This window comes from Carassius carassius, chromosome 28, assembly GCF_963082965.1.
Source record: "Carassius carassius chromosome 28, fCarCar2.1, whole genome shotgun sequence".
In the NCBI taxonomy this organism is placed as follows: domain Eukaryota; kingdom Metazoa; phylum Chordata; class Actinopteri; order Cypriniformes; family Cyprinidae; genus Carassius; species Carassius carassius.
Genome location: NC_081782.1, coordinates 13,350,458 through 13,377,689, shown reverse-complemented (window position 1 = coordinate 13,377,689; position 27,232 = coordinate 13,350,458). Strand labels below are relative to the sequence as shown.

At 38.1% G+C, this 27,232-nt stretch overlaps 2 protein-coding genes across 4 annotated transcripts in view; one reads left to right on the top strand and one right to left on the bottom strand.

Annotated features, from left to right (window-relative positions):
- Window positions 1-23,722, top strand: part of LOC132108017 (E3 ubiquitin-protein ligase CBL-like) — a 39,571-nt gene extending 15,849 nt beyond the window's left edge. The window contains exons 3-16 of the mRNA XM_059514457.1: window positions 11,706-11,852; window positions 12,007-12,163; window positions 15,612-15,733; window positions 16,492-16,629; window positions 16,734-16,821; window positions 16,900-17,031; window positions 17,120-17,338; window positions 17,626-17,757; window positions 17,930-18,298; window positions 18,381-18,472; window positions 19,349-19,489; window positions 19,604-19,713; window positions 19,805-20,005; window positions 20,646-23,722. Coding sequence (XP_059370440.1) covers window positions 11,706-11,852; window positions 12,007-12,163; window positions 15,612-15,733; window positions 16,492-16,629; window positions 16,734-16,821; window positions 16,900-17,031; window positions 17,120-17,338; window positions 17,626-17,757; window positions 17,930-18,298; window positions 18,381-18,472; window positions 19,349-19,489; window positions 19,604-19,713; window positions 19,805-20,005; window positions 20,646-20,914 — 2,317 coding nt within the window. The 3' untranslated portion in view covers window positions 20,915-23,722. The remainder of the gene's footprint in view (window positions 1-11,705; window positions 11,853-12,006; window positions 12,164-15,611; window positions 15,734-16,491; window positions 16,630-16,733; window positions 16,822-16,899; window positions 17,032-17,119; window positions 17,339-17,625; window positions 17,758-17,929; window positions 18,299-18,380; window positions 18,473-19,348; window positions 19,490-19,603; window positions 19,714-19,804; window positions 20,006-20,645) is intronic.
- A 926-nt stretch (window positions 23,723-24,648) lies between these two features.
- Window positions 24,649-27,232, bottom strand: part of mcamb (melanoma cell adhesion molecule b) — a 30,743-nt gene continuing 28,159 nt past the window's right edge. For 2 of the 3 annotated variants that reach the window (XM_059514438.1, XM_059514440.1), the window contains exons 14-17: window positions 26,443-26,481; window positions 25,945-26,074; window positions 25,299-25,413; window positions 24,649-25,201 (exon numbers count right to left, since the gene is read on the bottom strand). In XM_059514438.1, coding sequence (XP_059370421.1) covers window positions 25,299-25,413; window positions 25,945-26,074; window positions 26,443-26,481 — 284 coding nt within the window. In that variant the 3' untranslated portion in view covers window positions 24,649-25,201. The remainder of the gene's footprint in view (window positions 25,202-25,298; window positions 25,414-25,944; window positions 26,075-26,442; window positions 26,482-27,232) is intronic. The other variant, XM_059514439.1, reaches the window with a different exon arrangement.

The following is a 27,232-nucleotide window of genomic DNA, read 5'->3' as shown; positions in this document are numbered from 1 at the left end:
TAGTCGTATCTAATTGTGTTGTCCTGAGATTATGCATCGACGCTTTCTTCAGGTCACTAAATTTGGACCGTGACTTTTCCGTACTCATGTTTCCTTTTCCATTTAGTTTGCTTATCTTTTCATCTTATCTGCATGTTACAGGTCTGCATGAAAGGAGCATTTATATCAATAGGGAAATACACAGCAGATAGGTGAAGTTTGATACTTGTGCATCTGCTGTGTTTATCACGTTAAGGCGTTTTACAGTTGTGCGGCATAACTGAAATATGTCAGCTCGTACAACGTACGATTTCCTTTTTGTTGTAGTCGCAGCTCTGTCAAGATGAGCTGTCGTTTGTTGTGGTGAAGACGTGTCACTCATGTTCCGTATTTAAAGCCTTAACATCCTTCTACATGTTTCTTTCTTTGAATTGTTTTGAACTTGGAAAGTGCAAATGAGATGTAGCAGAAAATCTGGAATGAAACAAAGGAAACATTTCAGACTACATGCATGCAGTCGACAGGGGAGGCACCGCCCAACCATGGGGAACATTTCAAGTTTACTGCAGTACCTAGTTTCCATTTGATTTCTTGAAGGAAATTAATGGCAATTTACAGATAACCTAACATGCCAAAAAGTTTTGTTTCTTTTTTTCAGGGGGGGGGGGGGGGGGGGTTAGTTTTTGTGTGTTGTTTTGGGTTTTTGTTTTGTTTTTAAATTTGTTTTCTGTGTGCGTTTTGTTTATAAATGTTTTTTTTTTAATTTGTCTTTAGTTTTTGTTTTGTTTTGTTTTGTTTGTGTGCATTTCTACCAGTAAGGAAATATATAGGGTGGTAAAAAAATAAAACTTGTAGAAAACTTGAAGGATGCGTTTACCCATGTTTTGTGGTTTAGCTCTAAATTAAATATAGAACCTCCTACTCTTATCAGAGGAAACCCCGAGTGCCATCAAACAACACAATCAAAAGATGCTATTAAACAAGCAATTATTATAATATTATTTTTTACAGTAAGCCCCTTTGGTTAGAAGTCTTAAAATATCATGCTGGAGGTGTAGCTTAAGGCTCACATCTGTGGGGTGTTAATTAAGCTTTCTTTGTATTAATCATTCATTGTTTAGTGAGTTATATGGTTCTCGAGGGATTGCAGGAACCAACAAGCCTGAAAGCAATGGAGCTGAGCATCCAATGCTCCATTGTCATGAACAAAGTGATAATCACGTCTAAACTTCTGTCAAAGAGATAGAGTTTTGTCTGTTTTTCATGAGTTAGTGCACACAGTGAGCATTTCGGATGGAAACACTGTTAACACGCCCAAGGATTGTATTGCAGCTCGAGTTACTACGTCTTGCATCTCGCTCCACACAGAGACCAGCCGAGCCCAGCTAAGCACATTTGAGAGCCGCACACTAGCATTGGGACACTGTATTTATTTATGGCCTGCTGAACACACTGGCAGACTGAACACTGACTGATGATGCAGCTCTCATACTCTTGCTGTGTTGTTCTTTTCTTCTTTCTGAAGATAAAACAGAAAAAAGGCATGCTTTGCCACCTCTTTTGCTTTCAAAATCACACTTCTCTTGTTTCCTAGTCAAGGGTCATGTAAACTGGAATTCAGTCTGTTCTTTAGTTCTTTCTCTAAAATACTGCTCTTGTAAAGGGATAGTTCACCTGAAAATTATTATTCTGTCATTTACTCACCCTCATGTCATTCCAAACTTGTTGGACACCATTGACTCTTGCTTATATGCTCTTAAAAATAAAGGTTCTTTATTTGCATCAGTGGTTCTACAAAGAACCTTTACCATCTATTAGGAATGTAATGATTAACCACGAGCCGGTTGAAAATCGATTTAAATATGCGACGATTCAAATCAGTATTGAATTTGATTAATATTACCATAAACCAAACTTTACCATTCAAAAGTGTGGGGCCATTGTTTTTTTAAATACTTTGATGTATTTAAATTGGGGTGGTGTTAGCGCAGTGGATAAGATGCATGCCTGTGGTGTGGGAGACCCGGGTTCGAATCCACTGTGAACTGCCAGTGTGTCCCTGAGCAAGACACTTAACCCCTAGTTGCTCCAGAGGCGTGCGACCTCTGACATATATAGCAATTGTAAGTCGCTTTGGATAAAAGCGTCAGCTAAATGAATAAATGTAAAAAATGATGTATTCTTGCAAAATAAATAAAATTACCGTAAAGCCATTTATAATTGTTTTTCAAAAGATTTCTAGTTTAAATATGCTTTTCTTTTTTATCAAAGAATTCTGGGGTCAGGCCATCCTTAAAAATATTCTTGTTTGCCGTAACCCGACCGACCCTGTCAATTTAGCACCGACTCCTTTTTTTTTTTTTTTTTTTTTTGCTTTTAGTCCGACCGACTTGCCGATTGTAAATTTGCGTTAAGACCGACCAATTATTTTTTTTACTCTTCAAACAACTAATACAAACGCAATAAAATACTATTAATTATATTCAAGTATTGTAAATATATAAATTGCCTTGGCCTACATACAAATGAAGGCTATCTTATTTAATAAAAAAAAAACCTTGACGTCATCTGTGTTTACACGGATGTCACACTGTGGCCTGTGCGTTCGCTTCGTCTCAGACTCTCACTCACTGTCAGAGTCAACGGTTCGCGCTTGGTAATGATGGCTGCGGCTGCAGTAAACCAAATGTTCGCAGTCACTGTTCAAAGTCATACGGGTTCAGGCACCATAATACATCTAAAAAAATTCATTAAAACAGCTCGACACCGCTTTAACTTGGCACAAAGTTCTGGAAAAACTGTGCCCAGATCTTTTCCCATCCCTTCTCCTCTCTAGTCTAAAACCGTGAACGTGTCGACTGTCACTTTATGTTTGAAAATCTATTGCACGAATCAACCAACACAAGTGTCGAAAACGAAAATAAGAAAATGATTTTAACGACCTTTCTCAGAGCGTGTCCAGGTTTTTTTTTTTTTTTTTTTTTTTGAACAGGCGTCCCACACACAGACTGTATAAAAACAGGTCACACAGCAACTGCAGCATCGGACAAACACGCATAACAGCAAATAATAGTTCTGCACAATGTTTCTCTTTTTACAAATGAGAATTCAGCCGGTATTCAGTCTCATACAGTTTCGGGCTTGAATCGCCTAGGGCTGTCAAAATAGCTGAAAAAACTAAATTCGAATTTTTTTACTTAAATATGATAAAAATTTGAATTGTATTCGAATTTTAAATGCATAATTTCAGTTAGGGTGAAGAAAAGCTTTTTGCTTCTCTTCTGAGGCTCAAGATAGCGCATCGAGCAAAATATTACTGCATGTTTATTCAAACCATTAGAATACATGACTGTGAAAAACCATAATATTTAGAATAATGTTTATGAACCAATTATTATTAATTAAGTTGCTTAAAGAACTATAAACAAAACAGCATCATGTATGCATGCATTGTTAAATTAAATAAAAAGGGTGGCAAACCAGTCACACAGGATACATTTTTTCATTTAAAAACATGAGATGCACGAAATATGCGTTCTGTGTGAACGGCTTAGTTTCAGTTTTGATGTAAACAAGATCTTCTCCACATTGATTTTTTTTCTTTTTTAAGTGGCTTCAACTGGATAGGCTAACATAACCTTATAATGCAATGACACATATATTGTCATCGCATCTCATGCGCGTACACGAGGTGAAAGATGAGAAAGCAGATACTGCGTGTCGAGCTCGTCCGCCTTTGAAAGTTGTGTAGACACAGCTGTGCGCGCGGCGAGATGGAATGGAACACGTACCAGGGCTCATAAGGCAGCTTCCTTAATGCACACCTAAAATTCATATGCGCATTCGAATGTGGATTTTTATTTTAAATTCGACGAATATTCGAAAAAATATTTTTTTGATAGCCTAAGAAAATCGCCTATGCGATTTTTTTTTTTGTTGTTGTTGTTGAAATTTAATCGTAAACACAGCCATATTGAAGCCTGCAGTAAATGTTTTGCATTATGGCAGTCCACTCTGCTTATTGTTTTTCGAAAATGTTGCACTCCTGTTTGTCATTTTGCACGTAACTTCACGCCAATAAATCATCAGAAATATTGGTATTTACCAATATATTGAATCTTTACATTCCTCCTGCCTGTTGTCCGTGGATTTACCTATATTTGGTGTTATATGCCGTATAAAACTTTAGACATGCAAAATCGATTTTACAATCGATTCAATGAACACTCGTCACTCAAATCAAACAGGATTTTTTTCACAAAAGGGACAACTCAAGAAAGCAAAGTAAACGTTCTCTCATTTGAAGGTTGCATTGATACATAGCGGTGGATGCAAGTAAAACAGTACCTCATTTTTTTTTCTCACCTGAAATTCATGCAATAAACATGTTTTTGACAAAGATTTAAATTTGTTTGTGGTCTATATAGCCTGCATCAAAATGAGGTTTGCAATGATGCGCCCGAAGGCACGGGTTGAAGGCCCAGTCAGTGACGTCACGATATGCTAATTTGTTTAAATTCATACCGACGTCATCACCATCACAAAAATTTACTTTTTTTTTTTTACATTGAAACTTGAAAAAAAAAATATAGACTGACCTACCGACCCTTTTTTTTTTTTTTTTAATTACTGTTACTGCAAACCAAAATATTTTTAAGGATGGCCTCAAAATCAGTATTTCCACAAAAATATTCAACCGCACAACTGTTTTCAACTTAGAATAATTTCTTAAGGTTCACGTGACACCAAAGTTTGGAAGCTTGTGTATTTAAAAACAAATTTGATTTCTAATTGTTCTTTTTTCTTTTTATATAATTTGTCTGGTTTTGTTTTTGTAGATAATGGCATACCACATAACCTGTCCATGTTAGTGTCCGTTTCATTTGAATAGCTTCTATCATGTGTCAGATGAATAACTTAGATGAGGATATTTTGTTCCACTCTTTAAAAAGGCCTATTTATTTTGCTGTCACGGTCATCTATGCTTGGTTGCATTATATTATTTGCATTTATTAAAATAGTCCTGCATCCCACCAGAGGACCGCTTCTCTGGAAGTCACCTCATGTATGACATAATGGATGGGAATAGACAGTGTTAGTTCACCTTGAACACAATTTGTTTGTGTGAATGTGTTTTATTTAAAGGGGTGTGTGTGTGCGCGCGTTTGCTTGGGTGTATGACTGCTGTCACCACCACTTCCTGACAGAGATCCGGTGTGAAGCCAGTTCCGGACAGTTAAATTTGTCAAAGAGTGGCTGCGTTGATGAGGAAACACTGAATTCATGATCTGTTCGCATATTCTCATGAACACAGTGTTTAGACCTAAATAGTGTCCAATGGCAGAGAAAGTCACTTCCTTAAACGCCTACATGTCTAATATTTGGGGAATGTTAGAAGTTATGGGGAAGTTGGTTTTTGAAATGTGCCTTAGTTGAGCAATTCTAGTGTAAACTAGTGCAAACTGGCCCTTGGGTTTTTTTGAGCGTGTGGATCACTTGAGGTCAATGCTAAAGAGAGACTGAAGGTGTGATGCTTCTGGACTGTAGACCCTTTGATAATCAGCAGTGGGCATGAGTGGACCGCTCTCGCTTTCTCCAGTTGGCTTGGCTGTTTTATCATAGAAAACAGGAAACAGGAAGGGAGCAGCCAGCTGCAGGTCAGAGGTCAGGCCAAAAGAGGAGGGAAGCTGACAAAAGCACAGTATATAGGCAGGGTTTGGCCTACAGCAACTGCAAGGAGAGGCCGGCCAACCGAGAGATTGGGGAGGGGTCAGATGGATTGTTTTGATGCAGGCAAACATGAAACCACAATAATGAAGCACTATGACTGTGTACGAATTCCCATGCTGAAATGCATGAACTTTGACCATTGATACAGTATGTTTCCTGGACATAAAACTGATCACATTGTTTACTGATGACTTTTACCCAGCTGAGGTTTTTTTTTTTTTTTTTTTTTTTTTCACAATTTTACAACAACTTTAACCTTTGTCATATACTGCAATGCCAGTGAAGCCAATTTTGTGACGTACTACAGAGCTAGGGCTGGGCGATATATCGAATATTAGCGATACTATCGGAATAATTTTGACGACGATGTACAATTTGAATATATCGGGAATATCGAATATTTCAAATTCAAGCATACTTTCCCAAAAGAACATACTTTCCCAGCTTAAATTAGCTGTTTAATCTAAATGTTTGTTTGTTTGTTTTATGGGCAAAAGAAAATCATGTTTTATTTTTTATTATTTAAATGCAAACATATCGAGATATATATCGAATATCATAAAAAATTTGACAATATCGAGATATCATTTTTTTATCGCCCAGCCCTATACAGAGCTATATATTTTGGTCAGTGGAAGTCAATGTCATTGGGTAATGTTGCATAATTTTTACAGCAAATAAATTATTTAGCCTTTTATCCACTGGAATTTTTTCAGAAAAATTGTTGGCTGAACAAATGCATGCACTATTTTGTATTATGTGTAATGAGTGGTTCCTTGCATTATTTTAGGAAAACGTTTTGTGATTACAGTATTGAGCTGCTGCAAGGGAGCTGCTCTAATGCGCCATTAAAATCAAAAGTGAAAGTAACAAAAGCGTATACAATACATTTTTACAAGTTTAACTAAGTGTGGAAATAACTGAAGGTAATATCTGTTTGCTAAATAAGGGCAAATAACATGATTCATATTATTATTATTTTATTTTCAGTGCCCAATATATATATAAAAAAAAATAAAAAATAAAAAAATATTATGTATATATATATATATATGCTGTGAACATACTAGGGGTTGCACGACTAGTGATTTCTACTAGTCTTTTTTTATTTAAAAAATACTCGAGTTACTCAACTATTTGTGGTTCATGCTACTGTAAATGAAAAGACATTAAATAGATTTTTTTTTATCAATAGACGTTTATTAATTCATAGCCGTATGCAACAATTACATATGTAAATTGTCAAAACTTTATAATTATGACATTACATATTTAAATTTTCATGTAACAGCCAGTATTTGTATCTGTATTTGTGTCTGTAACAATCACAACATTTTTCGTATCTGCATTCGGATACAACATGGATAAAACCGTTATGGCTGTCTTTTTTTTTCATAGTTATATAACTGAACAAGTATGTCGTGTTAAAGAAAAATAATTATTAATTTCTTAAATAATAATTATCGTGCAAACAAGGCGATGTCATGACAAACGTTTAGTGATCATTTGAACAAGACTGAATCAATTCAATGCGCACATTTTCATTACGCAGAACTCTTTAAGCGAGTCTTATTGTTAGTGAACTTCACTAAACAAATGTGTGCATGGCGCGCAAACCAGCAAAAGGTATAGATGCAAACATGTAGGACAAGTAGAAAATGTATCCGTATGGAAGCTGGTTATTAGCTTGCTAGAACTGGTTTGGTTTTTGAGAGACTGACGTGACGTGTTTGATTGGTGAGCGCGCTGTGCTTAATCCATTCATTCGTATCATATCGGAGCCTAAGGTTTAAATCATTGCTTTTTAAAAATATACAAATTATAGAACGTGTATGATGTATTATTATAGGTGATATTACTCTTGCAAAGCTCTGATTTCTGAGAGATGCACGGAGAGACAACAGCCATGCTGTGTTTGATTTGCGCTCTCTTCATTCATAAAGTTTACATTCATACACTTCACACTCGTGACTTTAGAGGTCTGTTGTATAATATTGCGCCGATCCCCTGACTCAGCTGTTATCTAGCAAACTCCGGACTGTGCCAGCTTCAGCCGAGTATTCAGGCAGAATTATTCTCAATTTATTTGTCTGTTATTCATTTTTGAAGCGATTATCCATGCCATTCCGAATAAGGAACTCTGCTTCAGGCACACCCCTAATTATTTCATTACATATGTTAATTTTACATGCAACATAGATAAGGTCATAGAAAGTAACAGCTACACGCAATTTTGTAATCCTAAAATTCATGTCGTACTTGCAAACTCTTTGTACGCATTTGAAATTATCGGTATCTGACTCATTTTGAAAAAGTAGTAACCCTACTTTATTTCTGTACGTCCACTAGCTGTACATTTCTCAGCAGATGCAGTGTGTCATTCGGATAATTGGGCATTTGACTCATTTGACTTATTTCTGTAAGCGTTCTGTGTAGCAGAAATGCATGCATATTATTTGTACATAGGATGTATTGGTTTTGCCTTTCTGATGTGAATTAGCCAATTCAAAGACATGTGATTGTTTGTCAGCATGAGGACTCTGACTCTGGGATTAGCTGAGTGCAGCTCTCAAACGCTGTCCTCGTACAGCAGCTTTAGTGAGTGTTTGTGCGAGCTCTGCAGCATGAGCCTTGGCTTTCTGTGCATCTGTGCCCTACTTAGTTTGAATCTCCTGCCGAAAGCCTCCCTTCTCCCTTATGGTTTAAATCTACGTAAATATACAGAGTCGAACATGTCCTGGATCTCCTTCATGCTTCATTTTATTCACTTGTGAATGTCTCTCTTTGAAGCATGCACGTGCTCACATACATTTTGGTGGAAAGTGCCACTTCACCAAAAGGCCTGTAGCCTCACCACACAAGTGTCATTGCCAAAGTTCTCTTATGTGGTCTCTTGGAGAGAAAAAACATGGCACAACTGGTTTGCCCAGGAGGCATGTTGGCACCCTTTTTTCACAAACAACTGTTCCGAGAGTCATAGTTAAAGTAGTATGTAAACCCAAGCTATGAAGCCAGTTAGAATTTAAGGTATTACAGTACATCAAATTAAATGTGGCATCTACCCTGTCTAGGTTTTTTTTTTTTTATAGCAAAGTATTAACTGGCTGTACACTGTGTACATTTACATGAATGCTACATTTTGTTTATTGTTACCTTTAATAATAACAAAATATTATTTTTATTTTATTATTATTATTATTAAGAAGACCAACAACTGTATTATTAGTAGTAGTACTAGTAGTAGTATTCAGTTTTGGAAGTAAAACTTTCTCATAATTAATTCATTAATTAATTCTTATTTAATTTTTAAGCTTGAATTTTATTATCGGTGCATTTTGTTTGGGGCACTTTTTGACCAGAGGAAGCATATAAAATGCAACAGATTTGTCGTAGAATAAACTTTTTTCTAGTGATGCACCGAAATGAAAATTCTGCGCCGAAACCGGAAATTTAGGATGCACTTGGCCGAAAACCGAAACTGAAGCCGAAAATGGCTTCTTTTAAAAACGTATATATATATTGCTTGGATTTAATGGATCTGAATTGAAAAATCACAATATAATAATCAAACTTTTATTAACAGTTACATAACAAAACATAAAATATTTTTTACAATAAATATAAATAATAATTATTCTTCAAGTTTTATGTTCCATCAAATAAAATAGTTTTTTAAAAATTGTGCAAAAAAATCAACAATTTTGGAGATTTTTGCAGAACAAATGTTACATATTGCAACTTTGGTGTCCTCTCGTATAGGGCTGTCACTTTTTTGAAAAAAAAAATCCTGTTCGATTTTTGAGACATAGGCAAAGTGTTCATTGAATCGTTAGTAAATTGCCTATATTTGGCGTTGATCCGTTTTTCAACGCCAAATATAGGCAAATCCACCGACAACTAAACAGGCATTAGGGCGAACGTAAAGAGGGCGCTTGAGACGCGCACAAGTCAGCAATGTGGACTGCCATAACATCAATGAAAAACATTACTGAAGGCTACATTGATATTATGCACTAATAGGCTCTGTGTGTGTGTGTGTGTGTGTGTGTGTGTGTGTGTGTGTGTGTGTGTGTGTGTGTGTGTGTGTGTCAGAACCTGCAGTTGCTGTGTGACGCGCGTTCGCTGCGAGCGTATAGTGACGAGCTGGACGCGCTCCGAGAGAAGGCTGTTAAAATCGATTCCCTGTTTTCGTTTTCGAAACTTGTGTTGGTTGGTCCGATCGATTGTGCAGCTTTTTGACAAGCTTTTTTTGATTGTGACAGCCCTTTGACATGCTTAATCTTTGATAGGCAGACGCGTGATAACAGCTCGACCGTGAGTGAAACCCAAGCGCTTGCGCACGGATGGGGGGACTGTTTTTTTTATTTCGGCCCGAAACCGATAATGGACGAAAATTTTCGGCTGCCGAAATTCCGGTGCACCCCTACTTTTTTCAGCGGTAATCCAAAGAGACCTTCACAAAGAAGAGTTGTTGCTTATGAGAGAAACAGAATTTTTTTTTTTTTGCGCAAACTATTTTTCTCATTTGCTTGCTTTCATTTCTTGTAGTTACGCTCAACTGTTACACCCCTTTTTTAACTTTTTTTCTTTGTAGTATGAGTAAGGATTCAGTTTTTGGAGGCAGCTGTGGCACTGCCACACTAAGACTCTCTCTTGTGCATGTCAATTCCCCAGGCTGGAGCGCTTGTACAATCCCCCACTGTGCTGCCCTGTAAATCATGGCTTTCTTTCCACTTCCTCCCCCTGCCATGCAGCACAACCCTCCCTGCTCTTGCCTGCCTGCCTTGGGCTCATGTGCCCAGATTCGGTGGAATCAGAAAAATGCAGCAGGCATTCTGTCCTTGCTGATGCAGGCTTAGCGTGCTCCCTCACTGTGCCCGCCAGCTACAGCAATACCCAATCACCACCAGGCTCAACTCCAGAATCAACTGATGTTTTCACATTTCTGTGCTGATTTTATAGAAATTCTATTATCACTCTTAATGAGATACCTCATATTTCATGTTCAAATTTAAACATGGCATATCATGAGAAACTGACTTTTTCTGTCTTTAACTACTATAATGACGTCCCTGGTGTATCTAGCATCCAGGTAAGCCTTTCTCTCCAAGCTTGTGAAAAAACTAGCCACTCAAACTTTGTTCCCCCGTGACATGGAATGGAGATCTTTTTGTAATATTACCAACCCTTAAAGGGTTATTCCAGCCCAAAATGAAAATTTTGTCATTAATCACTTAGCCCCATGTCATTCCAGACCTTTAAAAGCTTTGTTCATCTTCGGAACACAATTTAAGATATTTTGGATGAAAACCGGGAGGCTTGTGACTGTCCCATAGACTGCCAAGTAAATTACACTGTCAAAGTCCAGAAAAGAATGAAAAACATTTGTCAGAATACTCCATCTGCCTTCAGTGATTCAACCATAACGTTATTAACTTACGAGAATCCTTTTTGTATGTGAAGAAAACTAACGTAACGAAAACTAAAATAACATCTTTATTCAACAATTTTTCTCCTCTGTGTCTTTCTCCATCACCATAGCGCCATTTTGGAGAATATACGCTGGACGAAAGCAGCATACGCTATTCTGTGTCAGCTTCATAATGTTATGGTTGAACCTTGATTTAAGAATGTTTAGTCATTTGCTTTGGAAAAATGACAAATAAACAAATACTGAAGAATGTCACGTTTTTGCAGTGGTATCAGATTATATAGTAAAAGTTATTTCAGTGTTCTAGTTCGTATTCAAGCCACTTTATTTTATTATTGAAATTAATTGAAAAAAGATAGTGGAGATCTGTTGGAAGTTGTATTTTAAAACTTTGAAGTGTTTTCAATACAAGACATGTACATATAGAGACCATATTTAAGTATTGTGTTCCATTCAGTTTCTTTGCTTGGTCTTAAAGTGTCTTGTTATTAAATTACAGAGACCGTTTTATGGATTTATCAAACCTCTCAGTGAAAATAAAACTGTTCTCTTTCCTCTGTTTCAGACGAAACCTGACGAAATTGTCGCTGATATTCAGTCACATGCTCGCCGAACTCAAAGCCATCTTTCCCAACGGCCTGTTTCAAGGGGATAACTTCAGAATCACCAAAGCGGACGCCGCAGAGTTCTGGAGAAGATCATTTGGGGACAAGTGAGAGGCTTAATGTGTTCTTTGTTCTTGTAACAGATTAAAATGACACATTTTAAATGGCATGGAAAAACAAAAGAAGTTGGACTTTGACAAGCTTAAGGAACACAAAACAGTCTGATTCTTATAACGTAACCTGAATTTCTCTGAATTTCAGGACCATCGTGCCTTGGAAGGTGTTCCGGCAGGCCCTGCATGAGTTTCACCCCATCAGCTCGGGCCTGGAGGCCATGGCTCTCAAATCCACCATCGACCTCACCTGCAACGACTACATCTCCGTTTTTGAGTTCGACATCTTCACCAGACTTTTCCAGGTGCGTCATTCAATCACTCCATCACTTCCTCTAAGCACATACTAGCTCTATTGTGCTTGAGCTCGGTGTAGAGGAAGGTCTGACAATGACTATTGTTGTGTGGCCGTGTGCTGTGGGTATGGAGGCGCTGTTTGAGTGTTGATGCTTCGGTTCTCATGGCTGCAAGCCAGCCTGAATGGAGGCCTCTTATCGCCTTTTGTAGCTCAAACAGGCTTGTCTGCACTCCTCAGAGCACACGATTTCCTGAGAGCAGGGGGCGAGAGATGATTTGAAAATGCATCAGCTATAGAAGAGAGCTGTTTGACCTATTTTAATGGCAACTGCTGCTAACCTCTCTGGGATTTTTGCTCTAATTATATACCCTTTGAGAGCAACAATGCAGAACAGAGATGTTTGAGGTTTTTCTGTTCTTCTACTTGATTTGTGTGTACACACACTTTTTATTTCTGGAACCACATAATTAGTGGTGTTTGCTAGGGTAAGATTACGATTACTATTGCTCATGCTTGGGGTTGGGGATTTGAACCAACCTCAAGTATTTAGCTAGTCGACGGATGATAACTAAAGTTGATAGAATCCAAATCCAAATCGAAAGTGTTTAAATTGAATCAAATAGAGAAGTGTATATGCAACCCTTCTGTGCTACAAACATGAGTCATACTTCAATCATGCTATTATTTTAAATGATTATACTTAGTTTTCACTAGTGCATAACGTCAAAACCATTTAGAATACACTAGTGTTCAAAAGTATGGAGGCAGTAAAAACTGTAATATTGTAAAATATTATTACAAATCGTTCTAGTTTGCGGATTTGCTGCTCAAAAAACATTTCTTATTATCGGTGTTTAAAAAAAAATGTCTGGTTTCTTTGATGAATAGTGTTCAAAACAAGTCTTTACTGTCACTTTGATCATTTGAATGCTTTCTTGCCAAATAAAATGAAATCCATTCAAAAAAGAAATCCAACTGACCCTAATCTTTGAATGGAAGTGTACCTTAACATCTGCATTGCAATGCTCTGGCAACCATCCACAACACCCTCGCATCCTGATGATGACGAGTTTCGCCACTCGCGTCGTTTTCAGAATAAGTACAAATCTAGTCGTGTTGATTTTTCCATGGAACAGTTGACTATTGAGATTAGAATATGAATCTATAATACAGCAGCTGTTGAATGCATCATCTGTCGGCTGCTTGGCAGTGCAGTGCTGTCTATGTAATGAGCTCATTATTCAGAGTGCTCTAGCACAGACATCACAGCGGTCCAGAGCTTTCTCGTTCCCCTCTCTCCTCAATAGGCCATAATCACATCTATCCTTTAATTAGCCTTCCTTACTTCACATCAGAGCTATTTCGGGTGAAAAGTGGGTCAAGATCACTTTTATAAATGATGCAGCTATAATCAAATGTGGCCCTTTTTAATACATCTAATAATCAAGCTAACATTGACAGCATGTCATAATTTAGGTCGGTATGTTGGTCTGTTAGAGCACTTAAAACAGCCATGGCACGGCTGGCCTTGTGCCCGTTCCAGTTGCAGTATAGAGCGCTTGTGCTGCACCGTACCTCAGCTTCATTCATGCAGCCAGAAATAGACCGGCTGTTTACAGAGAGCCCGCAAAGCTTTTTGACGAAGCTCCACGTAGCAAGGTCACGCTTCTCATCAGCATCTGAATGAACCCGCTTCGCTCGAGAGCCAGTCACAGGCTTCTTTTTTTACTCTTTCTATTCGACAGCCTTTTGACTGTAAGTGGACTTTTGTGAGACGGATACCTCAGTATGGAAACCGGTTTTGTTTTATGTGTTTGCTCAGTGTACACAAGCATGATTAGGCGTCCTGGGTTAGGGTAGTAAATACTGAATATTTTTAATAATGATAATATGTAATCTGAGAGGGGGAAAGGTGGCTTGGTTGACCCATATTTGCTCTGCAGCTATTTGATGTGAATGTTGGGGTGTTTCAGCTGATGCACAATGCATTTTGAAAATGTGTGAATGCAGCCCGCTCTGAAGTGACGGAAATAACTTTTTCACAGAAACCGTGTCGGAGCCACTACTTAACTTGTCATGTCCAAAAACAATCTAATTAGTATAATTAATACTTTTATTTACCAAGGATGCATTTAAATGATCAAAATGAAAGTGACTAAAGATATTTGTAACATTACAGAAGATTTCGGTTTTAAATAAAAGCGGTTCTTTTGAACTTTCTATTTATCAAACAGTGCTGAAAAGATTTATCATCATGGTTTCCACAAAAATGTTAACCGGCACAACAGTTTTTTTAAGATCGATAATAATAATAAATGTTTTTGAGCAGCAAATGAGCATGTTGGACTGGAGTAATGAATGCTGAAGATTCAGCTTTGCCATCACAGAAATAAATGTAGAAAATATGAAGCTATAAAACAGTTATTTTACATTTTAATTATATTTTGCAACATTACTTTTAATCAAAAAAATGCAGCCTTGGTGAGATTTCTTTCAAAAAATAACTTAATCAGTTTTGACCATTACATCAAATTATATTAGATTCATCCCAGTCATTAGAACTGTGGTGTATGTCGACTGAATGCATACTGAATTAACTTCCAGTGTAGTGGGGCTGTGTTTATAACTCTCAGTTTGAGCTCTGTGATTCTTAGTACAGCTACTAAAGTGGCTTTCAAACAAAAAAAGAAACACAGGTCCTGTTTTTATAGTCTGTGAAGTGAGTTTTAGACAGAGAAATTTGCGTAAGGGCAAACTGTTGGTCAGTGTCAAACCACTTTTTAAAAAAAGGAACAAGTAAAATTCTCAGAAGTGTTTGTCAGTGAGAGGAAGTATTAGTTTTGCCTGAGGAAGATGCCATGGACACATGGACAAAGTCATTTAAAAGTACTTCTTAAATAATACCGTCACCCCAAACATCACCTTTAATGTAGCCTATAGATTATATCAAATGAGCATTTGAAAGTGTTATTTCTCAAAAGTACTTTTAAATGACTTCATTCATGTGTTATATATACTGGCATTTGTCTCTATTGATAAACTGTGTCTGTAGACAACAGTCCTGTGGTTTTGGATGAGCTTTAGAAAGGGAAATAACATTGACGTGTGTTTTTAAATTTTTTAGATGTGGCTTCACACTGGCACCTCGCCATTGAATGAAACGCCTGTTTTACGAATTGGACTGACATTAAGTGATATTTATATACAGATATCTGAGTTAATTTGTTTCAGTGGTGTCACTGGCATACAGAGTGACTCACCACTCCGTCCACAACACTCTCAGTCTCTCTGACTCAGACTCTCTTCATCTCTTTAATGGAGATTAGAGGTCATCACACAAGGGACTATGAGTGTCTTTGCTGTCAGATGTAATCTGTATATACATGCAACAACATTCCCAGTGTGAATGGTGTTTGGAGGAATAAAACTATACATGTTATTTTTCTTTTATATAGCCTTGGTCATCACTGCTTAGAAACTGGAACAGCCTGGCAGTTACTCATCCAGGCTACATGGCCTTTCTCACCTATGATGAAGTCAAAGCTCGTCTGCAGAAATTCATCCACAAGCCCGGCAGGTAAAACAAACACTGCACAAGTCACTGTTAAAGGGATAGTTTACGCAAAAATAAAACTTCACCCAGTAATTTGGATATTGACTCCTGTTTTCATAAACCTAAATTACTATTTTTCTTCTTAATACAAAAAAAGCTATGATATTTTGTTTTATTTTCTAGTCATTTTATCTCTCTGTCTGTCCAAAAGTTGATCAATTACTTTTTTTCATCAAAACAACACAAACGTCATTTTATTGTGTTTTTTTTTGTGTGTGTGTTTTTGTTTTTTTGTTTTTTTCATAAAGTCATTGGATGGGGACAACAAGATGGGATTAATGGCAGAATGAAATCTTTTGGTTCAGCTATTGATTTAGTACCAGTACTCAAGGATCTTGGTGTCTTGGGCTTCAGCCATTCACCCAAGTCTTTTTTTAATTCAGATGTGTTCATTGCTTCAGCCTTGTCACAGCAGCATTATCTGCGACAATTACATAAACAGTGACAGGACTTACATGGGACAATGCACCATTAGTTGCTTGAATCCCCACTCGAAGCAGCACGAAGATCAGCATGGTACCTCCCATCAATAGATGTATTGTATAAGTACCATGATGTCACAAGTGACCTCAATTCAAAGTAAAGCAATCATATGACCACCCATAATGCACTGAGACACGTTTCTCAGTGATGGCTTGATCTGACACTGTTAGATTGTCCTCTTTCTTTTATCTCATGTCATAAGTGTTTGTTGTAACAGTCACATTTTCTCTTGGTTAAAGCTATATTTTCAGACTGAGCTGTACGCGGCTTGGCCAGTGGGCTATTGGTTATGTCACAGCTGATGGGAATATCTTGCAGACCATTCCTCATAATAAACCCCTCTTCCAGGCCCTCATCGATGGCTTTAGGGAAGGATTGTAAGTCAACACAGCATCTCACCCTGTAATAAAGCATCATATGTTACACTTCACCTCCCTCAGACTTTCAGTGTGTCTTACTGACTGACTTTATTCCCATTTAGCTACCTTTTCCCTGATGGCCGCACACATAACCCTGACCTCACAGGGCTGTGTGAGCCCTCGCCTCAAGACCATATCAAAGTCACACAGGTCTGTGTTTGATTTTATTATCTCAGTCAGACACCTAAATTCATAATCTGTGTAACCCACTTTTTTCATCGCTTACAGGAACAATATGAGCTCTACTGTGAGATGGGCTCTACATTCCAGCTCTGTAAGATCTGTGCTGAGAATGACAAGGATGTGAAGATCGAGCCCTGTGGCCACCTCATGTGCACTTCCTGTCTCACAGCCTGGCAGGTAAACCTGAAGAACCTTCAGTTGTCCATTTTGTCTGGATACACGCGTGAGTTTTTCTCACTCTTGGTTTGTTTTCTCACTCTTTTAGGAGTCAGAGGGCCAGGGCTGCCCGTTCTGTCGCTGTGAAATTAAGGGCACTGAACCCATCGTTGTTGACCCCTTCGATCCCAAGGACCCCAATAAATCCTACGGAGGCTGCACGAGCATGTTTGGGGCGGAGGGAGCCCCTTCGCCCAGCTACGATGATGACGATGATGATCGCTTGGAGGACTCTCCTTTCATGATTAGCAAGCTGGTTGGTGCTAAAGTAAGAACAGCTTTATTTCATTATGGGTTTGGACCATTCTGCTTTGCTAAACCTGCATAAAGACACCACAACCTGCATTGATTCAGCTGTCACCTGCCTCAGTAAATATTATTTTTGTAATGTGTTTTGAAGTTTAATATAAGGATTCCTACAAATCCAAACCAAATAACGTTTCCTGCAGACACTTTAGTATTACTCCGCTCCAGATTGTGGTAAAGGCTCAGAAATGTTGGCGTGAGTATTTAGCATCAGTATAGCCGTATGCTGAATGGTTTTGCTTGTTACAGGTCGAGAGGCCGCCCTCACCGCTGTCAGCTGCCCCTCAGCCCGTCGTTCCTCCAGTACCTCCTCGGCTGGATCTGCTTCCTCTCAGACCAACCAACCCTCCAGGGGCCTCTAGTCCAGGCGCCACATCCAAGGTAAATGCACTAGCATGGAATGTTTCACCAAGTTTTTCACCCTTAGTACCTCATCTTAGAATGTATGAAGCATTCTTTTTAAACGCTTCAGAAAAACAATAGGAAGTTAGGATTAGACGAGTGCTTCTTGATGTTCAGTTTTTAATATCTGGTTTATTCCTCCCATCTCCAGGCCCCATCCCATCATAAGGACAAGCCGTTACCGCTGCCCCCAGTCCTTAGGGACCTGCCCCCACCTCCTCCCCCAGACCGACCACCCCCAACCGGATCAGACAACCGGCTCCCGAGACGCCCTCTCCCTAGTACGCCTGGAGAACCTCCTCGGGACAAACTTCCTCCTGCCCCACCTAACCGCAACATGCCGGACTGGAACTCCCGGCCTGTACCCAAAGCTCCATCACAGCCACCAGCAAGTGGAGACTCACGTTTGTCTCGAGAACTCTCAAACAGACACTCTCTGCCTCTCCAACTGCCCTCCACACTCGACTCCAGAGCAGAAGGTCTGAGGAACAGCGGCCCCCCCAGCCTCGACCACCAGCTGGTGAGGACCCACATGCCATATTTTCACATTGATAGAAGCCTAATCTGAACTTTTATCTAACATTAATTTGCTTCGTGTACAGAGTTTCGGATCTTCCAATCCCGGGTCAAATTATGACTGCCCGAAAGTAAAGCCATCTGCCTCGGCTAATGCCATCTATTCCTTGGCAATCAGGTAGGTGCCACTGAGACGATGTCACACAAACAACTAGGGCAGCACAAAGTACTGCACATCAAAAGAAAACCGGAAATTGCACTTAAAGCAGAAGTTAATAACTTAATTCTGCTTTCAGAGTGAAGTGTGGCGCTATGATCATTTACATGTGTGAAACAAGCTGAAACAATCTGTCATGAGCCATTTGTGTGTAAAAGAACACAGTGCAAAACTTAATTCTGAAACTGACAATAAATATATTTATTCAACAGCAAACCTTAAAAAAATTATTCTTTAATATTTGAAAATTAAAAAATGGAGATAAATATTAGAATTGTAATTTTACAATTGCACTATAAATAAAATAGTTTTCACTTGTATTAAATAGTTAAATAGTATTATTCTGATGCAGTTTTTTTTTAATCACAATTTTATACAAATCTAAAGTCCAATGCGGTGCCATTGTGGACCATGAAAAAAGAGATTCACCTTATTGTTACTAAAAGAGTTTTTTCGTTTGTTCTTGTAAAAAGTGTAAACAACCAGATTTAGTTTTTTATCTTTTTTCTTTTTTTTATCATTCAAGCCTAAAAGGATGGTTTGCACTCAAAAAGTCTTCAGATGAAGTTCAGCTTTTTTTTTTATTTCCTGCACAGATACACAAAATCACAAAATAAAATCACAATTCTAGACATAATTGTTCCAAACTGAGCTATTCAAGTCACCTGGTCAAATTCTATCGTTCTACATATAAATATATACCGGTATATCTATATAAACAGACAAAACCCATATATCGTAGTGTGTCTTTGTTCCAGTATCATAAAGACACCCCCTCTCTTCCTACACTGGCTCTGAATCCGTTTGTAAAGTGAGCGGTCACATGTGTGTTGACAGGCCTCTCCCAGGAGTCAAAGCTCAGACCGGGGAGGACACCTGTGAGAACGATGAGGAGTCTGAGTACATGACTCCATCCTCTCGGCCGGTGCTGCCCTCTGCTGCAGGGGAAGCTGTGCCTCCACTTTCTTACAGTCCCAGGTAAACTTGTTTTAGCTGCCATGAAGGTTTAAAACTCCTAGAGATGCTCTGTATAGACTAGACATAGATATCAGATCTCTTTCAATGTACTGAAACCCATGTTTACCTCTATAGGAGCATGCTTAATGAAATGGAGTTAGAAAGCCCACAGATGTACGAAGCTATGTACAACATCCAAGCCCAGGCCCTTACTGCCTCTGCACCTCATCAGGCCGGAGACTCAGGTTCTGCCATGATTTAAGCTCTTCATCTTTATACAGGCAGTCTGCTAGTGTGTTCTGAAATGTGTAATGTTGTGTTTCTTTGATTGTTTAGATTACTCTGAATTGCCTCCTTTGACCTGCTCGAATGGCCAGAGGGATCCTGTTGGTGCATGTGGTGACGAGGAAGAGGAGAACAGCTATGACTATCCCAAGCCCTTTATACCCGCCAATCTCGCCCGACGCACGCTTTCAGATATTAACCCTACATCCTCAGCCTTCAGCCGCCTTACCATGGATCTTGGAGCAGCAGCAAGTAAGTCATACCAAGTGTAATTTTAGTATTATTTATACTTGTATATATTACATCCTTATTATTTACTTAAACAGTATTTAAATAAGAAGTATATTGTTTTATAAGTTTATATAATATAGTTTTTAATATTTTGTATTGGCTTGTATATTTATATTTTCAGTTTTCATTTTTATTTTAGTTTAAATTGTATTAAATTTGCCTCTTTTTTAATTAGTTTTTAAAAAATTTTTGATTGAAGGTAATAGTTTTAGTTTAGTACCTCAACTTATGTATATAATGTAGTTATCTAATATCTATATTTTATTTTTTCTAACTCTTTAACAGCCTCATGTAACTTCAAAACATCTTTTTAATCTCAGAATATTTTTTTAGATGAGGAAACAAAGCCAAGTCAATTCATGTCAAGTGTGTCCAATCTTTAGATTTCTATTGTAGTCAATATGTTTTAAATATATTTACAGAGCAAATATAGCACTGCCATTTCCTTTTTCCACCTATATTTATTTTAGATCATATTTCAGCCCCATGAGAGGCTTCCTCTCTTCCTTATTTTAGAACAGCAACCGCATTATGCTCATTATCTCGGACTTCAGTGTCTATTTATTGACATCGTTTTGATTCTACATTGTGTCTTCAGCAGCCATGGACCCCACTGAAGCCCCTGAGCGGCCTCCTAAGCCTCTTCCCCGTCGCATCAACTCAGAACGCAGGCCCAGCCCGGTTCCCCCTGGAGCGAGCCCAGGGCCCAGCCAGCAGATCAGCAGTGAGATCGAGCACCTCTTGAGCCAGGGCTACTCCCATCAGGACATCCAAAAAGCCCTTATGATTGCACAGAACAATATCGAGATGGCCAAGAACATCCTGAGGGAGTTTGTGTCCATCCCTTCTACTGCTCATATCTTAACATAGCGGAACTTTTCCGAGCATCTAGTCGCGCCCCGACCACACTCGTCGTGCATTCGTCTAGACTCCAGAAGAACAGAGCGCAAACTTGTGCTCTGCCTCTAGTTCTAGTGATGGCAAGAGACACTTTCTCCGTAACACTTCTCGGATTCTCTGTCCTCCTCTCTGCGTGCGGAAGAGCCAGGGCCACTTCTTCAGCCTGAAGGCAACGCGTGTCCCTTAAGGACAAAACAAAAAAGACAAAAACATGTTTGTGTTTATATATGATTTAATATATAAATCAGAATATTGAATATAGTTAATATATACACGTATGTTGGAGAGGTTCAGCTGCAGAGATCAGGGTGTGTGAAGTATTAGGCCTCGCAGTTTGGATAGCTAAAGGGAGTTAAACAGCAGACTGCAGCCGAGCATTTTCTGGCATGAAAATTGGCCTTTACGTGTGTTGCTTCGGTACGTTTTGTTTTCAAGTGTGCGATTTTCATTTTTCGTCTGTCTAGTAGCATGCCGTACATGTCGGTCCCCACAGCGCAGTCACCGGTTTCAAAAATACCGCTCAGCCCAAAGCAAACCCGTTCTCCGCTTGACCTTGACCTCCAGGGTACTGTGGGATTTTTTTTGTGTGTGCGTGTGTGTGTTTTTTTTTTTATGCGCGTGGTGGTGGCTGGCATCGGAAATGGGCTCTCCGTCAGCCTTGTTACATCTGTGTAGCATTACTGTAACTGTACTGTACCATGAATTCACTTCCCAAATGTTTTAAGGACAGCCAGTCCTTCAGATTCCCAGTAGGAACTTTCTGATGTCAGGGGACATGTCATTTGTTTGCTCTAATCTGAATGTGTCATTAATATGGTGGTCTCCGACTTTTGTGAAGTAGTGCGTTTACTAAAGATAGTGCTCTCTAACAGATAAAGGGCGAGAGGTTGGACACACAGTGAATCTGCTTGGTTAAAAAAAAAAAAAAAAGAAGGAAGTATTTGCTTAAAAAGGTCCAAGGCCTGGCCAAGTTTCTGTATTTGGTGGGGACTGAAATCACTCTTGGGGAGGTTCGGACTCTTGTATGAAGCTGTTCATCTTAGAAACCATTTCATTTGATCACCTTAATATATTGTTATTATTAATGTTGTTATTATTATTATTATTATTGTTTTGATTTATTGTTATTAATACAGAAGTGCTTTACTGCTGCTATTATTGTTAGTGCTAAACAATTAAGCCTTAAATGTACATTTGTGAATACTGTGTTTAACCCATTTTAAAGTGACAGTATCGGTTGTGTGTAATTTGGTAATGTAGCATACTTGAAATCAGAAGCAACTTGCGCAGGTGTGAGCCCAGCTGATTTGTTCAGTCTCCGTTTGTGTGCGTGCATGGGACGTCTAGTTTTCATCCAGGTACGTTGCGTTTTCGTTTATCGGAATGGTGAAATGTGTCACGGGAAGGCCTTATTTCTGTTCTTTCCTTGTTCTATGAGGCTCTGGTGTTCAGCCCGTCACCGATTGGACCGATCTTTCAGCGGCAGCCCTGTTCAAGCCATGATCGCAGTGCCCATAGTCCGCCTGCTGTTAGGGAGAAGGTTCTTCCCGATCTCCCCTTTATACTCAGGAATACCGTACATTTCAACAGAATCTACAGTAGTGGCTCAGTACTTTAAACCAGTGCAAGAAAGACTGTCTTGTTTTCACACTGATAGACTAAATGACATCAGCATCAAATTCATTAATTCTGTGTTCCTTAAAGGGATAGTTCACAAAAAAAATTTAATTACTCGTTGTTCTAAACCTGTTTTGTTTATACAGTTAATGTCAATGGAGAACAAAACAAAATAGGTCCCCAACACATTCTTCAAATTGTACAATTGGGAACGACTTGAGTGTTAATAAATGATGTCATTTTCATTTTTGGGTGAACTGTGCCTTTGAAGTTTCCAGTTATTGTTTGATATTGCACCATTTGAATGCACTAGTAATTCATTAAAGTGAGTTTGAGTCTCTCATGTGGGACTGGGGGACTTATGATTGATGTCACCGACATCAAAATTGGCCCAATTTTAGTTTCTACTAGCCACTAGTGTACTTGAGAGTGTTGCACTGGGATTGCAGGTACTTCCACATCTCAATCTTGTAGGTACACATGCAACCTTGAGAGCTTACGACCAGGCGAGCTGATTAGTTCAAGTTGTAGGCTGTTAACTCTTGGTTTGTAGATTCTGTTGCCTTGAAGCATATGATGGTTTAATACTGATTTTTTTGTTTTGTTTAGTTTTTTTACTGCACCATATGAAGTTTAGTGATGAGAAGGGGATAGTTTTTTTTAATCATTTCATTTTACTGTACTACTATTTCTTGATAATGATGTGTGATGGTTGTGTGTACAATATTTGACACAGTGTACCAATTTGTGCTATGATACTGTCACTTTAAAATCAAGCGTGTAAAGTTACTTATACATAGAATACGTGGAAATGGCGATGTTTTATTTCATTTTTGCATTCCTGTACATGTCAGAATTTTATTTTTGTTTACTGATGTGAATATTACTGTGAGCAGTGCCATATGTTTAGAGAAGTCCGTAATTTTTGTTCTGCTACCCGGAAAAAAGGCCTTGTTTATCTTCTTTGGCTTGGTCAGTGACGTCTCGGTGAATATCTGTCTGTTTACTGGAATGTCTCGAATCAGACCACAAGAGGGAGCTCGCTCCTCATTTTGCCATAACTTGTCTGAGTATTTCAGGGTTTCTTTCTTTTGTGCTAATTCTCATATCACTTTGGAAGTATGCACAGCGCTATACTGTTAATTAAAACAATAGAACAAATATCATGGCCACAGTGTCTGTATTAAACTGTGTGTGTGTGTGCGTGTTTGTACCAGTGTGTATTGACTAATACTAGTTAACATTTTTTTTCTGTGTGAATACTGTAATTTTCTATTCATTAGTATCGAAGCATTATAAAATAGTAAGTCATAGCCATATCTGTTTTCGATCCTATCCTCTTTTAAACCTTAAATGTCGAACTATTGTATAGAACAGCTGTTTCTGATGAAAGGAAATAAGCCAAACGGTGACAAAATTGAGGCTTAAGTAAGCCAGCCATTTTTAATAGAAATAGCAGGACAATTAAAAAAAAAACATTAACAAAAATACCACGGACACAAAACAAAAACGGTGTGAAATACCAGAGGAAATGAAATGGATGAACTTCCGTGTAATAAGGATGTAATAAGTATGCATCTGTGGGTCTGCTTTGCATAAAGTACAGGGTACATACTGCATAGATTAAGATACAACTTATAAACCTTCAAAATATGGATTGGAGAAAAAAAAAATCTAATAGAATATATAGTTTAAAAAAAAGTCTTGTGTAAAAATAACACCTGCATTTTTTCCTGTTGTAATCTCCTGCCAATATGATAAATGAATGCAGTCTTCCACATGCATTTAATATTTCCCCTAAAATTTAAAAATGGGAGGGTTGGTCTTGTATTTCTTTATTATTTACATTCAAGTGCAAGATGAGGACAGCAGGTAATAGCATTTAGCATTTTTTCTCAGGCTAGAGGGACATTTTTAGCCCATCTGACATTAACATAATTCACTCGCTTGGCCCTCACAGTGAACAAACTGAATTTGATATAGCTAATAAAATTATTTAAAAAAAATAATAATAATAATAATAAAACTAGAGGCAAGACATGAACCCAACATTTTGCTTAAATATTTGAAAAAAAAGGTCAACCATGTCAGAGCCTTTCACTGATCATTTATTTGTAGGGAAATTGCCCTCAAGTGTTATCATTGGGCCGTTTCAGTCATCAGAGGACAGATGAAGGTTTACAGTGGTACAGACGGCTCAGTGCATGGACTAATGGTGCGGCAGAGGTGAGAGCAGGTTCAGATCAGACACATCGACAGCACAGCAAATTATGACTCTTCAAATGCCCCTCAACAAAGAGACTCAAGTGCAACCTTTCAGATGTCTCAGGCATTTTAAATAGCTAAATATATACAGTATGTCAAATTTATATACAATTTGTAAATACTGGAGTGGAGTCCATTATGAACTTGGTGCTTTTTGGATCATCTTGCTGTATATTGAATCAGATTATAGCAGTCCAAACATAAAACATGGGCAGAAAAAGGCAGAATTGAGTAGGTATTTGAGTAGAGTGGAAGATGTGGATGTATTGTGAGGTCTTTGAGCACTCAGATTGGGATTCACCCTGAGAAGGAGCTCTGTAGGACAGTGGCTGCTAGCGGCTCTCCACATATGCATGTAGTTTTCAGTCTTTGACTCTAATTGAAAGAAAATATCATCAGGTTTCCATGACATGGCCTAGTAAATCTTGCGTCTTGTGTAATATTACGGGAATCATTGTTCTGAAGTAATGACCTATTCGGCAGGGGACTTTTTGTCTCCATTGACTCCTTGTAGAAGCACTGCCTCTTCAGATTTACCACTTTTCATCTCCATCACAATATCATCCTTACTGGCCTTTTCCTTCGTGCTGGAGAATGAAAACAACAGATGATATTAATGCTTTGTATCATGATAATGTATTGAAAAATACTTCTACATCTATGCAGGCATTAAGTTGATTACTTTTAGACTATTTTGCTCAAATTTACCAAAACATTTCACTTTTTTTATTTTATTATTTATTTTAGTAGTTTTAGAACAAACTAAAAATATGAAAACGAGTTTGCTTTTTAAATTTTTCCTCTTATATTTTATTTGAGCTTAACAAAAAAAAAGATTTTTAATAGTTTTACTAACAATAACAACACTGGTTTAAAGGTGCATTGTCATTTTTACAGCACAAAATAATCTAATAAACCTACAAAATTGCATATTTCTTATAAACTGCCTGTGCAAATACTCTTATAAATATTTTTTTCAAAAATTTTCTATACATTAATATGAGACAGAAGAAACTTACTATTGAAAAATACAGGGCCTTAACGCTAATTAAGTCTGTTAATAATACATATTTTATGAAATTCAAATAACGCATATTTTTTCAGAGAAAAACGCATACAAATCCTTCTCTCCCGACCGTCCACAGGACAGCTTTCCTTTCTTGTAGAGGAAGTAGAGCACACTGCCCAGTATGGCTATGAGGAGGAGGCAGATGATGATGACGGCTATGATGACTCCACTTCCACCTCCTGCAGTAAGAGAAGAAAAGCAGGCTGAAGTGAGTACACTGACAGAGGAAAAGGGTGAATACTTCCTGTATATCTGACTGAAATATGCAAAGCCTTTGTCAAAACAGTTCATTTCCAAAAGGGCTGTGAGTAAAGTGCATTCTGAGAGTGCTGAGTGAAGAAAAGCAGTGATGATGCGTGACTCGTCGTAGGGGCAGTTATACAGGAAGCCAAGTATTCTGGAATCATTAAATCCATGAAAGATGCTCACAGTTCGGTGGTCAGTGCTGATTAGCATGAGAAATGATGGACTGAACACAACGTGAGTAAGAGTGCTCATGTGATTGAGGATGAGTGGTCAGGCTGCTGTTAAACCTCACAATACAAACCTGTTTGTGGTTGTTTTGGTGGGACGGTTAATCTTGTTCCTGTCACAACAAGGGTTTGAGTCACCAAACAGCAGTTATATTCACACATCACTTGATCTCACACGGTGCTTTTCTTTAATTAGATCACGGGACTGCTGTCCCACACCCTGTGAGGAAGTTATTGCGACAACTTGGATATTTTAGCAAATTGTCTACACATCTTGTGAGAGCAGGGGAGTTAAACTGTAGTGTAGGGATCCCAATGGAGTGCTAAAGGGTCTGTGGTAAAAATTAAAAGAAAATAAATTGCAAAATGTATTTTTAATAGTAAATGAAAATCAAATCTGAATATAGTTTTGTGGGGGGAAATGTAAGTTTTCATTGGTAATGCCCTTGTTGACTAATTAGGGCACTATTTTGTGTGTGTGTGTGTGTGTGTGTGTGTGTGTGTGTGTGTGTGCGTGTGCGTGTGCGTGTACGTGTGCGTGTGTGTGAGAGAGACCCTAGACCACAAACCTTAAGTGGCATTTTTTCAAAAATTAAGATTTATACATCATCTGAAAGCTGAATAAATAACATTGGACAATATTTGGCTGTGATCCGATTATTTGAAAATCTGGAATCTGAGGGTGCAAAAAAATCAAATATTGAGAAAATCGCCTTTGAAGTTGTCCAAATGAATTCTTGGCCATGCATAATACTAATCAAAAAATACGTTTTGATATATTTACGGTAGGAAATTAACAAAATATCTTCATGGAACATAAAATAAAAAATCGATAATTTTGACATATACAGTACAATGTTTTTC